This window comes from Rutilus rutilus (genome assembly GCF_951802725.1).
Source record: "Rutilus rutilus genome assembly, chromosome: 19".
Taxonomy (NCBI): domain Eukaryota; kingdom Metazoa; phylum Chordata; class Actinopteri; order Cypriniformes; family Leuciscidae; genus Rutilus; species Rutilus rutilus.
The window spans coordinates 19,221,699-19,243,798 of NC_140232.1; the positions used below are offsets into that span (position 1 = coordinate 19,221,699).

The following is a 22,100-nucleotide window of genomic DNA, read 5'->3' on the forward strand; positions in this document are numbered from 1 at the left end:
GGGGGACGGACTGAAGGGCAGTGAAAGCTTTCGGAAGAAAAGAGAGGGGAAGGGGAGTAGGAGAGAGCGAGAGAGAGAGAAAGCATGAGTCTTTTCCGTCATTTTGGTGTCTCTGTTTTTTGAATAACACGGAGTGGAGGTATGCAGAATATAAACACAGGAATTGGAGATGTGTCAGGATGCTGGTTGTGGATGGGAGTTGCTCCATTCGTATCTGTCTTCCACACACTTGCGTCAGTTTTAAAACTGTTGAGGCTGCCGCTGAAGAAATCATGATTTATAGACAGTGTAAAATACGAAAATCAAACATATGTTTCTGCAAAGTATTAAACAAACAGTTTTAATCTTCACGCTATTTGTGCAACAGACATGAATGTCACCTCAAATTGAGTGGAAAGTTTAGAAGAGGTGCACTTTTAGTTATCAGCTTTCACTTGGTGGAGAAAACAGGCAAAATTCCCATAGTTACAATAGAAAACGGGCCAAATCTAGGGACAGTCAAGTGCCAAAATACGATAATCAGAGGAATTTGCTACATTGTAAACTGCTTTGTCATGCAAGTTGTCCTGCACTGTATGTGCTACTGACATGAATAGGCCCCTCAAACTGTGTGAATTGTTTAAAATACAATGCAGTTTTACTTTTCTAAGCAATCAGACATACAACTTTCACCTGGTGGAGAAAACAGGCAAAAATCTCACAGTTACATTTGAGAAAGAAACCAGAATATTACAGTATCCACTAGGGATGTGCAAGACTAGGACTTGGAAATACTAGCCTAACGTTAGTTGTTTACATATTGTTTTTATATTCTTACAAAGGCTACATTTAAATGACTGTTATGTTAATGATACATTTTTAAATAAATATATTATTTCAAAAAGTGTATATCTGGAGCGGTTTTTTATTTTATTTTAAATTTTACCTCCGATTTTGCATGCGTTGGTTTCACTAGCTCAGAGTAGTGGTGGGCTATATACTGGTAGACACAAATTTGTCAACTGGTAGAGATTTTGGACTATCGTCTCTATCGCGGTTACGCTCATGTGACTTTGCTGTGCTGCACGGTAACGAAAGCTTGTCGTTTACATGCGTTTTTAAACGATGCGGTTTAAAAACATGTTATTTTATAACGTTAAAGGGGCTATATGGGATTTTCTGAAATTTAAACTCGCGACTGACACCTGTGGCCAAAAAACGGAACTGCTCTTCCTTTATGCTCGCTCTCCTACGTGCACACTTCACAAGTCATCCGCTGCAAAGAAGTCAACATTATGTTTACAGAGGTAAGAACAGTCAAATACATATATTGTTTGAGAAACTAAGTTTGTTTGCTGACTAGCGGTGGTGGCAGAGTGATCTGAAACGTTTAACATGAACGCGCTTGACGTCACATCCGCAGACAGCGCGCGAAAAATCCGACCCGACAGAAAATAGGATACAGGCTTATAGGTGCACCCACTGTGAGCTGACAAGGTGTCAGTATGCTCATCAGGAGATGTTTGAGTCATAAATGGTCAAATAAAAAGGCTATTGTTACGTTTATTTTGGGGGAAAAGTTGCATATAGCCCCTTTAAAGTGCAATTAGCAGCGAAATACAACTAATTTCTCAGCTGACTGAGAGACGAGCGCACATTAATAAAGCGCGTGAGAACTGAACTAAATGCTTTTTTCCGCCTAATTGGGCTTGGACGACTGAATACACAAACCTACGTGTCAAAGTGACCATGTAGCCTATTTGCAAGTAAACACAGTAATTTATGTCTTAAGTGAACGTAATTAGTTGAGAAGTCTATGGCTGAGAAAGATAACGCATGGTATAACGGATACGTGCAGTCGGTCTTAAAGTGACAGCATCCAAATTTACCTGCTGACATTATTAATGCTAATCAAACAACAAATAAGAGAAAATCTCTCACTGCACCTCGACTGAATCACTTTTGTAACTGTAATAAGAAATGTATATTTAATTTAAACAATAAAGTCTACATATTGTTTTTTTTATGTGATTATACATTTTATGTAGTATTTCTTATTTCTAATCTAGTGCTTGAAGTTTTTCAGGTGGGTCTATTTCATTTGTGTCTTTGTTCTATTGTAGTTTGTTTTCCTATATGCTTGTAATTAGTTTCTTTGCTCTTTCTTTATCACTGTTAACTTGTCTTCAGTAAGCTTGAGAGTTTTTTTTTTTTTACTTAGGCTAGTGTTAGTTTTTTGTGATATTGAAAATGATGATTCATGATGAATTTCAATGATTAAACCTTATTTATAGCAAAAATAACTATATTGTGATATATATATTGTTATCATGAAATAAAATTACTCATATCGTGATAAAAGATTTTGGCCATATCGCCCACCCCTAGTGCTCTGCATACATCCCTTACAGTTAAGCCATGTGTGTCCAAGCCTTCCTGAGCACATCTAAACAGGGAGAATTCCACTAGATCCTGATCTCTTCACCACAAAGCAGGAAGGTCACATTCTTCAACTACTTCCTTCATAGTAGAAGAGAACTTCTTCCTAACATGAACTGCAGGTTATACACTCCTACACACTGCTAACTCTTAATCATCCTCATGTTTTCACTGGAAAACCAAAAGAGATTTGTCAATATGTCCACACCTGTTGAATGTAAAGGCATTCTCAGCCTACACTTTATATCCAAAAAAACCCCGGCAGGAGTAAACATCTGAAAAGAGCATAATAAAATGGCTCTACTCATAAAACACTGAAAAACTTGATAAAGTTAACATAAAACTCAAATTTGCACTAAAAGGACAAGTGTCTTCCATAATACCCAGATTTACTGCACATTGATCACTGATCTAATAAATTTACACTGCCCCCTGCTGGGTGTATAAAAACATCTTGCTGGTTAAATTAATCATTAAATGCCTTTAAATCGATCAAGCTCTTCTTCCACAGGAGGGCTAGTATAGTAAACCTTCTCTCATCATGGTTGGCGTTAGCTGGAACCCCTCACTCTGCACCCGGGTCATGTAGCCAGGATCCGATGAGCTTTTAAATAGCGGAGTCTCCACTCGATGACCTCAGGTCCTGAGGGACACAGCCTTGTGGCCCCGAGCCTCATGCTACTCCTCCTACCCCCTGCACGAGAGAATGGGACAACCCGAACCCTGATATTTCAATGATTTCACTGCGAGAGCGGTCCTTCTCAAAAGCGGCCAGGAGGGGAAGGCGTACAGGAAGGCGAATGTTTACGTGAAACTGTTTTAATTAAATTCAGGCGGTGCTGGTATTTTCGTAAAAAAAAAAAAAAAACTTGGAGGCTGTGATCTTGAAAAGCAAAAAAGATGGCTACTCATTTTATCTTCAACTCTTCTTTTTTTTTTTTTTTAGCTATACAATAACAGCAAATTTGCTTAAAAAGCCATTATTTTGAGTTTATATACACACACACACACTTAAATATATATTTTTTGTGGACCTGAAGAAGTCACTCTGCTAGAGGTCCACAAGTCTCCACAACTTCAAAAATTAGAGTCCAAAACATCAAAGCTACATTCATATCAGATCAGTGAGAGGATACAGCCAGTGAATTGAAAAGCTATGGCAACATTATCTACATCAATCATGTAACGCTGAAAATCTGTAGAGCAACCAAACAAATTATAATGGTTGGAGCGTAACAGCCCTCAATGGCAAGTGATGAAAGCCAACATGAGATCACACTGAATCCCATTCAAGCTGAAATTCAGGGAGAGTAAGAGACACAGCTTCAACGAAGGGTCATTTGGAGGTCGCTAGCAAAAGACTGTTCCAAACGAAACATAAACATGCATCTTAATGGACGCTGGGCCGACATCTCCCAGCGCAGAACCTGGCCAACCAGAACTAATCTATCCCTCAGCTGTGGAGTTTAATCTAAACAAACAGGTCTCGATGTTACTGCATCTGGAAGCTGTCATGTGCTTCGACATGGGAACAACTGAGGTGTGAGTGAGTGTGTGTCCAGCAACCGACTGTCATACTTCATCTGCAAACCTCCTGCACTTTTTGGAAAGGAAATGTGGAAGTGAGCAACAAAAATAAAGCCCTGAAGAGAGAGAGGATAAAGCTCTGGGTAAGGTGTTTGTGATAAGGTTCACGTTCGATTTAACAAAAATGACTTTAATGTTGAGAATAATTACTAAAGATTACTGACACTCAGCTTAAGTATTTACTTAACGTATCTAGCATTACCGCAAACATTTTTCTCTAACTGAGGGGTAGACTGAGGTTTTAGGGTCTAGGTTGCTACTGCACCCACTCCATTATAGTAGCCTATAAGCAATGACTTAAGCTGCTCTAGGGGAACTGGAACTATAGTGTAAGGTGCACTGGGTAAAAAAAAAAAAAAAAAAGGTGTCTGCTAAAGGACAAATTAGTCAAGTAAAAGAAAATAGACCAAATTTTTTTATATTACCTTCTCTAGTTTATCTCAAAAATGCAAATACAAATACCTCAAAACACCTTTTATGCAATTGACATAGTATATAAATAAATATAAATGTGTGTGTGTGTAGTAGCCAAAATTGCTGTCAAGAGGGGATATCTGTTTTTAATGAAAAAATCTAAGTAAACCATCAAAATATATTTAACTTTTTTTTTTTTTTTAATATGAGGGAAGAACAAAACACTTATTTGGTAAAAAACAAAACAAAATGCATAGAAAAACAAAAAGTTGAAAAATCATACATTAACAACATAGGCAGTCATTAATATTTTGTAATTTGTTGGTTCTCTTTCGTTTTTGCATGTGTTAAATAATAAATTCTTTGTAGAAAGTGTGGCCAAAAATTATATCCATACAATTTTGGTCTCTTTATTTGATATAAATTATATTATATATTTGTATATTTATATATTTGTATATATTTTCCTAGAACAGACATCACTTTTGGCCACAATATATATTAGTCGTGGGTAATTTTATTTGCTATATTTAGTTATCATTTAAAGCCATGAAGTGGCAAACAGACTTAGCAGTTTTGCAACTCCAAGGGAGGCAGTGCCTCCTCAAAAGTAATTTACAGTATAAAAACAATATACCAGTCATATTATACTAAATATGAGCTCAATTAGTGTAAAACTCACTCGTTTTCTATGAAGTAATATTGTTTTACGAGGGAGGGCGAACTGAAAAATACTGGCAAAAAGTCACATGACAGGAAATATCTTACTGGGTTCGGTCAATTATCGTGACAATGGCCACCTATCATAATAGGGACAGGTCAACTGGTCAAAATGGTGTAACTAATTACAGAATAAACAGCTCACCCAATCAGACATCACAAATTTCAACTTGAAATGAATTGAAACGATAATCTAGAACTGAATAAAAACTAAAAATGCGAAGATTGTTCATATAAATACACATTATTATACTAGCAGTTTGTTTAGTGTGTAAGGTAAACAGTGTTCCATGTTTACACAGTGTTCCGTTAAAAGGGACATCAAGTGGAAATGCAAAAAAAAAAAAAAAGAAGGAAACACTGAGAGGCAACTGTCTCATTTCATAAATCTACCACACACCACTGACTTTAATTTCAGTCCTGGATGGACAGAACATGGCGTGTGTATTTACAGTCCAAAAACACACTGAAAGCCAATTTATCCAATTAAAATAACTTAATATAAAAATGCCTGTGAAATCAATTATAAGGTAACCTCTTATATCAACTGTGGTCATATCAAAGGTTCTTTAAACTGCAGGAATGTAGATCAAAGCAGAAAGGCCTATTTGCCCCTCCCCCCTTCAAAAATCACCACCCACACTACATCACACAATTGACTTATTCATAAAATAAAACCAATTCTCTTTCAAACTCTCTTCAAACCGCCTATGAGCTGCAGTCTGTGTCGGGTCTGAGTGCACGTTTCTGCCTGTAGTTCGCTCGGTTCCTGCTGAAACTCTGAGACAAATCTTTTTGGAAAGTTGAACGCTGTCCAAAACAGGACCACACACAGGCTCTGTGAGCAGCACGGATCAGATTCAACTGCTGGAGGCAGACACACACACACACACACACTACTCGCACACACTCACAAAATGGCGGCTATTCGTGTTAAAAAAACACTTACATTGCTTTCTAAATCAAATATCCACTGATGTATCGAACTTGGAAATAATCGGCGGCCGCGCGCACGCTATAACGTTCCATAAGCAAACTGCATTCGTGCGCGCGAAGCAAATTCGAAGCGAAAAACATTCTTATCACGTTTAATCTGGATTTCTGCCAGACTTCAATACAATAAACAATTCCTTCAGCTTACATGACAGACCCCCCACACCACACCCACTGCTTCAGGTCTGCCTTTAGATTACACTTGAGGGGAAAACGTATTAGAAAGACTTAAGTACAAGGAAAACAGCTTCTTACCTTCTACCCAGAGTTTCTCCACATCCGTCTCCAGATTAGCTGCCCTTAGGCCAACAGCAAAAGCTCCGAATATTAAAAGGCCCACAACTAAAAACTTTCCGCAGTTCTTTTGTATGTAACAGCCAAGTTTAAACAAAAGTCTTTGAAACTTTGCTCTCAACCACAGCGGCGCTTTCCTCCCAGTCGCCTTCCCCTACAAGACAAGAGAGAGCAAATATTAAACTCGCTTCACCTTGTTAAACAGATAAACTAAATTCCGTCGATACTTATTGATATTTTTTCGATTAAATGCAGTAAATAAACTAAATTGGCACTTAGTGGGCTTCATTAAGTCTAGTATCAGGAAAAACCTACTTTCTTTTCAAGTAATTACTTGAAATGTATTAAACAATTAAGGTTATGTATAACACCACTCTTAAAAGTACCCCCTCCATCCACACTTTCCAGCACTGTTTCTATGGCAAGCCATTTTAACATTTATCCCTTAAAACTATTATATCATTATAGCAAGCACTTATTTTTACTACTAGTTACTAGCTGCATCATTTTTACTTCTAGTTTATTACTATTGCAAGTATTAGTGACTAGTATCTTTTTCAGTGTCACTAGACATATCTATTTATTAGATACCACCAGTAGTACAACTTACTCATTTACAACTAGTCACTATTGCAAAAACTAATCTGTTGTGGTGGGAAATTTGAATTATCTCATGTTGTTCAGATATCAACTTCAGAATAGTATCTATTCCAGTCTTACTTGTAATTATTCATTAGAATATAATACATTTTCTTATACTACCATCTATTCCAGTTTTCCTACTAATTAAACACACACTAAAACATATTTAATAGACACTAGTGTGTATTCAAGTTGCTATACTAGAATCATTCATAATCTTACCAGTAAAAATTATAATTAAAATATAGAGCAGCCATTCTGACTGGTCAGTCATTACATAGAAAAAAAGTTGTAAGTAGTCTTAGAATGTTATAAGAATTACATAGATTCAGGTGTTGTATAAATATGTGCTAAAAACTGGTGCACTGTATAAAAAAATAAAAATAAAAATAAATAAATAAACCTGCCTTAAACATTTAAGTACAATCAACTTGGATGTTTAAGTTAAATTACATTAAACTGACTTAAAAATAATAAGTTGAATGTTTTATAACTTATAAAAAAAAATTAAATGCTTAACTTATTTTGACAAGGTAAAGCAGTGTAAAAACATGTTGTCATATAATTTACAATGTGCATATACCACATTAAAATAATAGTTCATATTTGAACCACAGATCCTCAAAGAATTCAATGGCAAATATTCAATTTGCTACAGTAAAAACAGAAAAGTTATTTGTCATTATTGGTTTTGTGACTAGGAATAATAATTATTATCTAAGTCTAAGACATAGTTATTACTAATGAAACTATTTTAAAAAAGGATGACTTCATTTTTTTTATATAATAATAATAATAATAATAATAACTAGTCACAAAAAAATAAATACTACTTGGTTCTAATGAATAAATGTTAAAACAGCTTTCCATACTACTTGTAGCCTACTATTCTCTCGGCATTCAAAGAGCATAATTCAAATGAGTTATTGTCCCACGCATAAACTAGACGTTAAACTGAGTATGGCTGCAATGTGACAGATTGCATCCTTTGGACATTGCACCAGGGAAACAGGTTACAATGTCCAAAGTCATGTAGGTAATATCGGATATGCACGTGGGTCGCATTGCTGAAGGGACGCGATGTGATGTGATTTGGGAAGTGCTGCAGCCATCACAGAGGGAGTTACGACAATATTTGTGAACGGAAGAGGGCAGCCACATGGATCGTGCCTGAGCAGTGCGGGACGAAAACGACTCCGTGTGTAGATCCTATCTGAGGGGGCTTCAATCAGTCGGATAGGGCCAACATCACTAAGACCCTTCGCTTTACTTTCAGAGCTCAGCTTCACGTCTGACAGTTACGTTTACGATGAATGTATCGGGACAGATGGACATAACGGTGAACAAATGAAGCGGCTACAGGTTGCCTCGCGTATAGACCCCCCCATCGGCGCCGTGGCTATCCCGTTACCTAGCGACTTCACTAAAGTTGAGCACTTTGTCAGAGATTCCCAACAAAGTCCAAACGCAAACAGGGCAAACATAAAAGCACCTCTGATATCTGCTCCAATGCAAAGGCAGCATCGCAATAGCTCGGTCGCTGCAAATACTCCAAATCCGCCGCGGTGGTCCGATAGTTGCCCCTATTTCTCCGTGTTAACCTCGGCCGATCGGGGTCTCTGTTTTCCTGCTCGGAGGAGACATTAACAGCCGAGGCCATGTTGCAAAGTCTGCGCCGAACGTCTCGTTATCCGCGCTAGTGTATTTCCCCGCGAGCGTTTAGTGATATCCGAAGAAAACCAAGTTTGTCTCTCGTTGATCCCAGATCCGCGAAGCACTTCATACTCCTGTTTGAGACGGCGAGTCAGAGTCTGCGCCTTCCATTCCAACATTTCGCGAATCTGGAGGTCTCCAACAATTCCCCACTTTCACGCCGTCCGCTGGAAAGTCCGCGATATCAGAAGGCGAAGTGGAAGATGCTGTGGAAACGTCGATCTCTCGGTGGCTGAAGCATTCTGTGATCTATGGGGTCCCTCCTCAGGCCGCGCGACAAGGCGATCTCTGAGAGATTCAATAGATGTGAAAAAAGATCACTCTCCATTCGGAGAAGGGGAGGAGGGCGTGGCGAAGACCGCTCGAAATCCCGCCTCCGGGGCTGTCAGATGGCCGGGGTTCCTGGGCTCTGATTGGTTCCAGAAGGGCAAAAATTACTCAGCAAACACGACTATTATTAGCTGCTTAGCAACAGCTCACCAAAGTAGAGGGACCACCCAAGCAGCGAGCCCTCGTGTGTGCATCTCAAACTTCAGGGGAGTCTTAAAGAAGCAAAGCACTCTTTCTTGCAGGACTCGAAGCGCTGGGTCCAACTCAACTCAACTCGAGACTCGAGACTCGGCGTCCAGACAAACACATGGAGCACAAAAAACTGCTGAAGCAGGAGAGAACGGACGATTTCTTTCTTTCTTTCTTTCTTTCTTTCTTTCTTTCTTTCTTTCTTTCTTTCTTTCTTTCTTTCTTTCTTTCTTTCTTTCTTTCTTTCTTTCTTTCTTCGGATGATCTTATTTCTTTTAAACTAAAATGGTGTAGCAAAGGAGCATTGTGTTCAGAATTTGAAAGTTAATTTCCTGTAATTCTATTTTTTTAGAGATTATTTATATTTTGCAAACAGTGTTTTTGTAAATTTGTAATAGAGAGCATTTTAAATTCAAAATCTTTCTTTATTTCATATGGTTTTCTTTCTTTCATTCTTTCTTTCCTTTTGACTTTCTTTCATATTGTTCGTTTGTCTTTCTTATTGTTTATTTCTTTACTCTTGTTTTGCTTGTTCTTTTTTGTTCTTTATTTGGTTTTCTTGTTAATTTTCTATAAGTTGTAGTTAAGTATAGTAGCGCCAGTTTTAGGTTACAGGGCAATGGAAAAATGCAATTTTATGTTTTGTACAATGGGAATTCCTTGTCTTGTTGCCATTTTTTTTCATCAAGAATTATGCAAACATTACATAGGTTTTATACTATTTTATACTTTATACTGTGTGTGTGTGTGTGTGTGTGTGTGCTACTCACTACTAATATATGTGTGCACTGGATGGGGTAAATGCAGAGGACAAATTCTGAATATGGGTGCCTTAATATCTCACTTTTTCTTTCACATAAAGCACATTACACAGAATAATACAAATATATGCAGCTATATAGTGCTATATAAACACTGGACGATGATTGGAGTGGTGATGTCATCAGATTAGGAGACTATGGGAGGAAAGCCTTGACATTAGTACTAAAATGAGATACATCGTTATGAAGAATCCATTTCCTATCCCACCCCACCATCAGGAAATTATTACAGCCATATTATTTTTCTCCAGAAAGAAAAAAAACTGCACCATTAGTCATTAACTTCCTCTGCTGGATTCTCTGAGCTATATGATCTGTCTTGAGCACTATGTTTCACTCAATCTCTCCCAACAGTTCTGTAGTTTGCCATGGTTCCCACTGCAGTGATGTACCCATGACTTTTCCCATGTTTACTCTAAAGCACAAGGTTGTGCTCCATCACAGAGATGTGTTTGACAGCTCTGAGCACTTCTCTGCCAGTGTTTACACTCTCCAATTTCCTCTGCGATTGTGTGGCTCTTGTATAATCAGTGTGACACAAGAGAAAGGAGAGCACTTCATAAAAACTGGCTATTTACCTTTGAACGGAGGCTGGATGTTTTCAGTGATCTATCTATCTATCTATCTATTGATATATCTATCTGTCTATATATCCATCCATCCATATTTTAAGATATTTTCTATATTAAAAGGAACACACATCATCAAAGCAGTGTTCGGATTATCTGTTTGGTTTGTAGTATATCCCTGCAGAGCGGTTGGGTCTCCAATGCCCAGATCCTGATCTATGCTTAGCCTACAGTCTTAGCAATCATAATTTTCAGGCTTAAGTTTGGACCTTTCCCAAAACAGTCCTTAAAAAATTCTGAAGTATGCGCTGATTTTATGTTTTGTTTTCATTTCATCACCATAGAAATCTACCTTACACCCTTTCTGTTCCACCACTGTCTGTCCGCAGCAGTTTACAGAAATATAACACTCATGTGAATGTGAGATTGGTTTTATCCAAGTCTCCAAAAAAAAAAAAAAAAAAAGGAACAAAAAGTAATCGTTCCATTCTCATTAGCAAGATGTGAGTGGCTCCCCAGTGTCCCGGCACACAAAAGGCCACACATTTATTAGCTAATTACACAATATCATTTCTATACCTCATGAGAGGTCCTTGGAAATCATGGTTGTCTTGCTTCACAGCTGTGTGATGTTTGTCCCGTTCGACTGGCTCTCATCAGAAATACTGTCCAATAGGACAAAACATATTAAAACGTGATTTGCTTCAGTATTCAAATTCATATGCATTATATTCACTCTTAAAAATAAATGTTCCAAAAGGAGGTTTTCAAAGCAATGCCATAGAAGAACCTTTTTTTCTGCAATGAAAAGATTCCATGGATGTTAAAGGTTCTTCATGTAACCATAGATGCCAATAAAACCTTTATTTTTAAGTGTTGGAAGTAAAATCTGGCAAAAGATCTAACAAACACTGTATTGAGCTTGTTATAATTGATCAATAAGTTCTGAGTAAAATACTGCGGGTGTTTTCCGGCGACAGCAAAATACTCTCCAAAAACATTTTGGAGTGAATTATATGATGACGTGGCTCTCCACAAGTACCTACAGCTTGCGAGCAACTCTGTGGCTCTGAGCCCTAAAGGACCCTCTGTTCCTTGAAGCATTTTCAGATTGGCAATTATAAAGTAAACACAGCTGGCTGTAATATATATGAATTTATTGGCTGCATCATGGTTATTTAGGCAAAAAAATATTACATATACAAAGCTCTGCAGCTGATTGAGCTTCTCAGCCACGTACTGTCTTCATAAAGAAACCTTTATTTATTGAGAAATGGTGAATGTCGAATCTTTGCAGACAGGTTTGTATTGCAGTCTCTTGACAGAGTTTTTTCCTAACTAATTGTATTATTCTATTCTAAATCTTGCTGTCCGGACACTGCCAATATTACATATACTGATGTGACATCATTTATGGTTATGTACTTAATATGCACGCCAGCACCAAAAATTGCAACTTGAAAGAGAGCTGTGCGCATCATTGGCATTTATGAGAGTACATCTACGTTCTTATGTTAAATCAAATCTGATGTTTTCAGGCTCTGACATATTATTCATCATGTTTACTATTGCTTTTGACACATGACAGAGAGACATCTGTAGTCATTTACCACAGGCCATGCTTGGATTATACACTCTGGGACAAAGCATGAGCAAAATACCGCACTCCATTAGTTATTTAGATGTCTTTGCTATGTGAATTGTAAAACGTCAAGTATAAAATGCAAACCTCTCCCACCGGCTTTTCAAATGTGTGGTGTTTATACACAAAATCTTTTTTTGAGGGCCAATCAATGCCTGCTTTGTAGATTTACTGCCTTCTTTCTTCAGTGCACAATCGCTGGTGACTCTGTGAGCCTGTTAGCACTTATGAAATAATTTTGGGAAAACACATCATTTACTGATCGAGTGATTGGGTGAGAGAAGGGAAGAGGTGTGGTGCAGATGTTGAGGTCCAGTTGCAGGTCTGCAGGGACCGTGAACCTGCAGGGTGATATTTTGATTGAGATTTCTGACAATACGACCATACTATCATATATCACAGTATAAGAACAGGCTTTGTGTCCTTTTAGCCAAAGCATATTCATTTTCAGACTAAAAGATGAATGCAGAAAGACATGGGGTAAATGTTGAAAGTATGTTTGGTGTGACTAAATATCCACCGATTTCCTCTTTCTTTCTTTTTTTATTACAATGAACTGTACTCAAAAGTCAGCATAAAGTAATGTGCAGAATGTCAAATAACATGTCATAACAAGTGTAACAGACGTAGGCCAGTAAGAGCTGTGCATGTCTTTAGTGTCCTTGTTAGCGCTCGCCTCCCATGCCAGAGACCCCGGTTTGAATCCTGCTCAGAACCGATTGAGTAGGACCAGTTACATTTGGTGCCGTGAACCAGATGGGAGTGAGGTGAGTGTAACTGTGGTAGGCCAGTAAGCGATGGTCTTTAGCGTCCTTGTTAGCTCGACCACCTCCCATGCCAGAGACGCCAGTTTAGATCCTGCTTTGAGCGGGTCGAGTAGGACCGGATACACAAGGCAGGTGAATAATTTTGTGCCCTTGGAGATCTTTTAGATATTGTTTTCATGCACATTTATGAAATAAAAAGTGATTTACAGTAAAACATTAGATTTTTTTTTAAATGATGTTTTATTAACAAAGTTCGGGAGGAGCACGTTCAGATAATTAACACGAGTGGAGAGCACTCAGCAATCAACCATAAGAGGTGTGTAATATATTCAGCAGTCTCACCTCAATTCATTGACAGTTTAGCAGCATCCCTCCACCACCCCTTCTCCACACTTCTAGTCCTAACCATTTACATACGGGGGGAGTACTCTGGGTTCGGGCCGAACTTCGAGCTCGGAGCCCTCCCCCCAGACAGCGCGCCAAATACGCATTAAACTTTACTTCCTTTTATTGTATGTAAGTGAGAACTCGTGAAATTGCATTATATAGTTTCATTGTATATCAAAACTCTGTTTCATTTTCCTGCTCTTGTTTCAAATCTGTATGGTTTTCTTTTTGGATAGAGTAAGATTTCAAGCTTCAAAAAGAATACAGAAACATCATAATAAACGGAGCAATTCCAATAAGGTCCTCACACCATCGGTGCTCGGGCCCCAATAAGCGCAGGCTATCATAAAATTCATCCATTGCAAGTGTTTTGACCCCATATACTAGGTTGTGTATAAGGAACAAATCAAAATTCAGTCATTATTCATGATAATCGTCACTTCCTGTGAGTACTACTCAAATCACTGCGACCGGAGGAATGAGTCGCTGAAATAAAATACTTCCCCCCTAGGCTATGTGATTTAAGATCCCACCAATAGCAAACCACAATGATCCAATAATCCAATCAATTCCCAATGGAAAAAATCAAGTCCTGCCCTACGTTTTTCTTATTCAAGAAGCCATTTCATATATATACAGTATATACGTCACAATAGGGAAGAAAAGACTATTGCAACTTCTGTTTCATGCCGACTTTAACATTCACCTTGTGAAGAGCGGGGAAATCTTCTTTTGGTGTAGAATCTTTCTGCTTTAAACCAGTCCACTTGAGAATATCTGAGATCATTATGCAGATGGGGAAAAATCCCACAAGCAGGTTTGTAGTGATTATTTTGCGTTGTCTTGTTATTTGCCGTAAAGGTTGCATAAGAGCATGAGACGAATGTACGAGAGTTGGCAGCTATGATAACTTTGATTGCCTCAATCTCCATTTATTTAAATTTTATGTAAAGCACATTCACTCTCAGAAAAAAAGGTACAAAAGCTGTCACTGTGGCGGTACCTTTTCAAAAGGTACACCTTTGTACCTAAAGAGTGCATATAAGTCCCTCAGAGGTACATATTGGTACTAAACGTGTACATATTGGTACCAAACGTGTACATATTAGTACCTAAATGGTACATATTAGAACCCTTTTGAAGGATACTGTCCCAGTGACAGCTTTTGTACCTTTTTCTCTGAGAGTGTTCTTTAAAATATCTTTTTTTTGTGTGTTCCATGGAAATAGAGAGTCTTGCCTTTGGATGAGAGTGAGTAAATGATAACAGAATTCATTTATTTTAATGAACTGTCCCATGTCAGACTGACAAACTTTCTAGTTACCTTTGCTGTCATTTCTTATCTTTGTGGGAGTGAGATGTGAAAAACGTTTTTGACGTAGCAGGTAAATTAAGTGCAGCAGATGAACATATCCTTTAAATACTCATTAATGAATCTTGAATAATGGACAGAAATGGAAATATTCGTTTCTTCTCAAACTATCTTTAAAATCTTTAAAATCAACACCAGGTGTTAATCGTATACAAGCATACTGATGATAATGAGCAATAAGACAGCTCAGAATGAATGAACTTCTTTTCATGTGCCTCAGACCGGGTTTATCTCCAATGTGGGGTGCAGGACTGACACAGATTCAGTGGAACACCTGGAAAGCTTCACTGACGTATACCTTTTGTCTTTTGGTCAGAAAGCTTACACAGTGAGGGCCGGTGCCAGAACTTGTTTGTATTATGAAAGTGATTATTCCTAACTGTCAAACACAGCATTCAAGAAGACGTATGGCCACATGTGCTGCAGGGGTGTTTGCACGTGGCAGCGACCGAGGGGAAAATCTTGGGAAAATAAACACTTCATACATTTGTATTTGTTAAGCAGATGCCTGTCTTCTTTCAATTTGTAAGCACAATGAAAATCCTGATCAGGCCCCACAAAAAGAGCACGGGCGCTAACTTTTCAAGACTTCTGAGGTTTTTGATAACTAGTTCCAGTTTATATATTGCATTTAGTTTGTAATTGGTTTCATATCATTTAAGAATTATGTCCCTCCTTGACAGGTTAAAACTCTGGATGACAGATTTCATTTTTTATCACAGCGATAACTAAGATTACACTCCCTGGTACAGTTATTTGTCTGAGTGCACTCAGTTTTACGCAACCAAGAGTCACCCTCGTTTAGTGTGTCTCTTCTTATGTGTTTAGTTCACGTCTGTAGCAAGCAGGTCTTTCCTGAGGTTGAGAGGATTGTTACTGACAGGCAGTTTATACAAACACAACTCAGAATTACAGTCAGGCACTCTTGATTAACACAGACGTGATCCAAGCGTGTGTTTGCATGTGTATCATACATACTGTATATCCAGTTTAAATGCAATCTTTTATGGGCCTAGTCTCAAGAGTCAAAAGTTTTATATAGCACAGTTTACTTTACAGTTGAAATATGCAATTGTGGACATACATGTGCTCATTAAAGGCTAATTCACCTAAAAATCATCATTTAGAAATCTTTCTTCTGATTTTTTAATATTTTTTTTAAGAATGGACAACATTGGACCTCATTGCCTTTTTAATTTTTCACAATTTCTTTTTAGTTTCACAGAAGAAAGAAATGCAAACAGGTTTGGAACGACATGAGGGTGAGTAAATGATGACTTTGGCATTGCAAATATAACATTGCATTGTATGTAAATTTTTAATACTGCTTAAAGTGTGTATTTTATCATTTCAAATGTGCATATGTGATGAGTATAATGAGTTTAAAAGCCTCTATATAAAAAGCGCAAATATGTCCCCCAAATCATGTCTTATGTTCAAAGCTATAGACATGTTTGTGTTTGCATCGACATTTACGCAATAGAGACACGTGGTTTCACTGGTAAAGACGAACATTCCTTTTATTGTACTGGACTTTTTTTTCCCCCGTCTTGGAACCAAGGAGAAGCGCAAGCTCCCCGGAACAAGCCTGGGAGGTAAAAGACCACACACCAAGCAGTATTTAGTTTACCGCTCATAGGCAGAACGCCTCTGCGCTCAGCTTGCTATCTGGTATCAGTGCTTAAACATGACCCGAAACTTGAAATGAACTTCTGAAAGTCAGTGTCATTGTATAATATTTGTTGCTTTATGACCACCCACATGAGTGTATTTATGTAGCCGCGGGTCACTGACGCTGCCTTCAGTGGCGTTTATGTGTGTTACCATAATGTCAGTCACTGTGTGACTGTAGGCTATTAAAGTTTCACTGTTTCAGTTAAGTCACATGAAGGCGACTCTTTTGGATGTGGTGAACTGTAGTACAACCAGTGTGAACAACACGAAGAGAACACAGTTGATTGCTTGTTGTTTGCATTCCCCCTAGTGGCCAAACAAGATAAGAAAATAAGGACAAATTCTCATCCCTCAACCTTATCTTTAATGCAACTATCAATCAAATGTTTTGGATCATTTAGAAGTCTTTTGTTGCAATTGATATATATATATGTGTGTGTGTGTGTGTGTGTGTGTGTGTGTGTGTGTGTGTGTGTGTGTGTGTGTGTGTGTGTGTGTGTGTGTGTGTGTGTATACATATATGTATTACACTGGTATTACAACATAAACGTGGTTTATGAGGACATTTCCTGAGTCCTTGTAATTAAAATGGCTTAAAAACAGACTAAACAATGTTTTATTAAAATATAAAAATGCAGACAGTGTTCTGTGATGGGTAGATTTATAGGGTTAGTGTAAGGGATTAGAATATACAGTCCCCACAAAGATAGCGAACCAGACGTGTGTGTGTGTGTGTGTGTGTGTGTGTGTGTGTGTGTGTGTGTCTGTGTGTTTTCTCAAAAGCATTGTGAGCGAAGTTGATCGTAGAGACCATTGGTGGCAAAGGCTCTATGATTAGGCTCACAATGCTAAACGTAGCCCTGGGCAGTGGATCTGTAGTTCCCAGCATGCTTTGCAAGGTACTGCATTAATAAATATTTTTTGTGTTTTTCATTAGGAAAAGATGTTTATGTTTAATGTTCAGTTATGTTGGACATTTAGAGTTGCTTCCATTTTGCGATTACCATTGTTCTGAAGAGTAGCGCTTATACTTTTATGTTCAGTACTGACACTTATCTTTACTTAGTTGTTCATTGTATACATTGTGCATAATAATGAACAACACTGTTGACCCAATTACACTGATTTATTTTGAATAAACTAAATTAAGTTGATTTAAGTTGATAAAAAAAATGTTTCAATTAGATAAGGTTAATGAATATTTTTGAGTGTATTACAGTATTAGATTTTTTATATTTTACATAGATTATATCAAACTTATTAAGTATTTACCTTGCTGGAGAAATCAGGTTATATCTACTGACAGTTATACTTCAGTAAAACCTTGTTTTTCAGGTTGGTTGAACTCAGTTATAATCAGTAATCTTAAATTATATCTTTCACTTCAACAAACCCAGTCAATGTAGAAGTTACCGCATGAAGTTGGACTGACTAAACATTTTTCTCAGTATATGCACTTGCCTCATTCATTTATTTAAATTATATAAAAAAAAGACATTGTCATGTACCCATTTACATTGTTTACAGCTGCACTTATCATTTCAAATTTTTTCACAAGACTGTTTGATCATAGGCTGCGTAAGAAAAGGATTTATTTGAAAATGGGCCATGGCCACACACAAAGAAAGAAGAAGAAATGAGAGAGAGATGAGAGAGAGTATCATACCGTGAGTTACAAACAATTCCCTTATGTGGCAATGGTGTGAGCATTGGCTCTGAGAGGTCATTGAGGACGGTTATGTGTAGTATGGTCTGATGCCAGCGACTCTTCAGTCTCAATCAGAGGTGGACAAAGTACACAACTTCCTTACTGGAGTGAAAGTACAGATACTACTGGTCAAATATACTCCGTTACAAGTAAGGTAAAAGTTAAGAAGTACTTGTTTTTAAAAGTACTTAAGTATCAAAAGTAAAAAGTAAATGTCAATGCATTGTTTTATTATTGTTGCATTGTAATACTTGCAGTACTTTATGCCTCTGAATCCATGCCTGCTTACCTACCCTCATATCAATATCAAATGTATTTCTAGAACACAGTTCCAGTAGTGGGATTGAATGTGAGATTGAATAAGTGCACTCAATAACGTCCACAATGGTTTCGGACACCCAAATGGCTGTTCCCTCAAATTGTGCCCTATTTAAAGCTTTTTGGCTTTTAGTATGAATATGTTAGCCTTACTGTTATAGAAGCTAGTGTGCTCCAAAACAATGACAAGATTCGCATTTAGTAGACCAAACCCAACGTTGAAAATGAAAATCAGGTTGATGTCAGACTCCAATGTCAGATTGACGTTAATCTCCAACGTTGGACAGACGTTGTATTATGGTTGAAAATGAAAATCGGGTTGACGTCAGAAACCAACATCAGTCGGGTTCTGACGTCAACCCGACTTTCATTTCATTTCATTTCCAACCAAATGCTGACGTCAATCGATGTCGGGTTCTGTCGTCAATCCAACGTCGGGTTCTGATGTCAATCTGACGTCAAACCGACTTTCATTTCCAACCAAAATGCAACCCCTGCAACCAAACTCATCCCCTGACTGACATTACTACTTTCTACTCAAGGACCTTGACAGAATTGTAGTGGAGTAAAAAGTAAGATATTTGTCTTTCAAATGTAGTGAAGTTAAAGTAAAAAGTTTCCAGAAAAAATAATACTCAAGTAAAGTACAATACTCCATGTCCACCTCTGGTCTCAGTACATTTCATAAACATGTTTGGAATCTACATTGTCACAGCACACTGGCCCCCGGTTCACAGACAAGGCTAAAGCCTAGTCCCTGACTAAAATGCATGATTGAGCTGTTCTAACTGAAAACAACTTGCACTGACATATCTTAAAATATATCAGTGCCATTGTTTTGTCTCAAGATGCACACCTGTTTTTTTTTTTGTTTTTTTTTAAGACACGTTTATAAAATCGACTTTAATGTCCTAATTGAACTAAGTCCTAATCCTGGCTTAATCTAAGCCCTGTCTGTGAAACCAGGCTTGGGTGTTTCTCTAACTATATGGGCACTGAAGTTAAAGAAGTTAAACTAGCTTATTGGTTGATTTTTAAAACATCATGAGCATTTCCTCCACGATACAGAGCCCCTAAAGCAGTGGTTCTCAATTCCAGTCCTCGTGACCGCTCGTGACCCACTGCTCTGCACATTTTGTATGTCTCCCTTATTTAACACACCTGAACCAGATCATCAGCTCATTAAAGGAGAACTCCGGTCAATTTTAACATTGAGCTCATTTTTTTGTACATTTGGAGTGCTGTCAGTACAGAGAACAACGACAAAAATCGGTGTTGCCTACACCGAGTTATCCTCTTTTTAAAATGTGCACCCTGTTGACTTCAATGGGGCAAGTTTTAAACCTGCTTTTAGCCTCTTAACATCCTTGATGTGTCATTACAAGTGCACAGGTCATGTGAGTGATTTCTTCGGAGTGAACGTGGGTGAATCTGACTGCAGTAGATGTGAAAGATATTAATAAAAATGATGTTTATTCAGCCAGCGAACATATTTCCATCCTGTTTTCGGTCGAAGTCCACAGTAATCGATTGTCGAGTTCACGCGCATAGGTTTAGTACATATGATCACGCGTGTGAACTCGACAATCGATTACTGTGGACTTCGACCGAAAACAGGATGTAAATACAGGTATGTGCGCTGGCTGAATAAACATCATTTTTTATATATTTCTTTCACATCTACTGCAGTCAGATTAACCCGCGTTCACCCCGAAGGAATCACTCACATGACCTGTGCACTTGTAATGACACATCAAGGATGTTAAGAGGCTAAAAGCAGGTTTAAAACTTGCCCCATTGAAGTCAACAGGGTGCACATTTTAAAAAGAGGATAACTCGGTGAAGGCAACACCGATTTTTGTCGTTGTTCTCTGTACTGACAGCACTCCAAATGTACAAAAAACTGAGCTCAATGTTAAAATTGACCGGAGTTCTCCTTTAAGAGAGACTCCATGAACTGAACTGAGTGTGTCAGATAAGAGAGACATATAAAATGTGCAGAGCAGTGGGTCACGAGGACTGGAATTGAGAACCACTGCCCTAAAGGGACATGGTGATAAATATGAGATGGGAGGGGAATTTTTTTAATATATTTTTTTTTTACATTCTGTTGCAAAAGTTTTGCGTTCCCCTGAGAAACTTTGCATTTGATCGCAAAACCCTTGTGTTCTTTGAAAGCACACGCAAAGTTTCTCAGGGGGAATGCAAAACATTTTGCGAAAGAACGTAAAAGCTTTGAACCATATTCCCATATTTTTTCCACCATGTCCCTTTAGGGGCTCCATAGTAATGCGGTTATTTACAAGGTCAAATCTTTTTCAGAATGTAGCCTAATTGTTTCATAACATTCTTTGGTGGAAATTACATTTTTGAACTTGGACTTGCGAAGGCTAATTTAGTATTTTGTAAATAAACATAATTAAATATATTTTTTTCATTCATCTTTTTGCATAATTGGACAACATTTTACCTTGATGACCCAGCTATGAAGGGTTGTATCACAGTGTTTCATAAATAAGCACAATTAAAAATCTTTTTTCATTTCTTTTTCTATAATTTGACTAAATTACAACTTGATTGCAAAATAACGCACAATAGAAATATGTACTTTGACTTTACAGTGTTTTCTTCACACATATTTAATCTCAAACATGTTCTTCATTGACACTGTTGTTTCGTTGCAAAACAAACCTTTAATCAAATCTGTGGCAATATTGTTGTTTGTAATGAAAATGAGGGCACAACTGATGTGTAAAAAATAATATAATATATAAATAATTTTCATACAATAAATGTCAAAAAGGTGTATGCCTATTTCCTTGTTTAGATTAACTTTTATAACCGTGCACAATGTATATTTTTTAGGATTTAAATGTTTTCATTGTATGACTTTAAAATCTAGAAAGTATTGAAAAGTAGCAAAAATAATTGAAGGAATGATTAAAAAAAGTATAGAATTAGCATATTCATATAACATAAATAGGACATTTGTGACCCTGGACAACAAAACCAGTCACATGGGTAAATTTTCTGAAATTGAGATTTATATATCATCTGAAAGCTGAATAAATAAGCCAATGATGTGGTTTGTTAGGATAGGACAATATTTGGCCGAGATACAACTATTTGAAAAACTGGAATCTGAGGGTGCAAAAAAATCGAAACATTGAGAAAATCGCCTTTAAAGTTGACCATTTATGTTCGCGATTGTGCAGCATTCACTCATAAAAAGAAATGTTTTATATATTTACAGTAGGAAATTTACAAAATATCTTCATGGAACATGATCTTTACTTAATAACCGAATGATTTTTAGCATAAAAGAATAATCGATAATTTTGACCCATACAATGTATTGTTGGCTATTGCTACTATAGTGGCCATACTGTACGTGCCAGGGATGTGGACATTGGGTTCTGCTGAGCTGGTACATTTCAGAAGGCCTTTGTTTTTCTGTTCAGTAACACATCACTGTTGGTCCGTGGTGGCACACAAAACCCATGCCACCGTGCCAGTGTCCAATGGTGGCGGGAGAACGTCTA

The 22,100-nt window shown here is 37.5% G+C and overlaps 1 protein-coding gene across 2 annotated transcripts in view; it reads right to left on the reverse strand.

Annotated features, from left to right (window-relative positions):
- Positions 1 to 9,089, reverse strand: part of ptch1 (patched 1) — a 53,928-nt gene extending 44,839 nt beyond the window's left edge. For both annotated transcript variants that reach the window (XM_084388890.1, XM_084388889.1), the window contains exons 1-2: positions 8,561 to 9,089; positions 6,388 to 6,580 (exon numbers count right to left, since the gene is read on the reverse strand). In XM_084388890.1, coding sequence (XP_084245016.1) covers positions 6,388 to 6,580; positions 8,561 to 8,728 — 361 coding nt within the window. In that variant the 5' untranslated portion in view covers positions 8,729 to 9,089. The remainder of the gene's footprint in view (positions 1 to 6,387; positions 6,581 to 8,560) is intronic.
- Between the last annotated feature and the right edge of the window lie 13,011 nt (positions 9,090 to 22,100).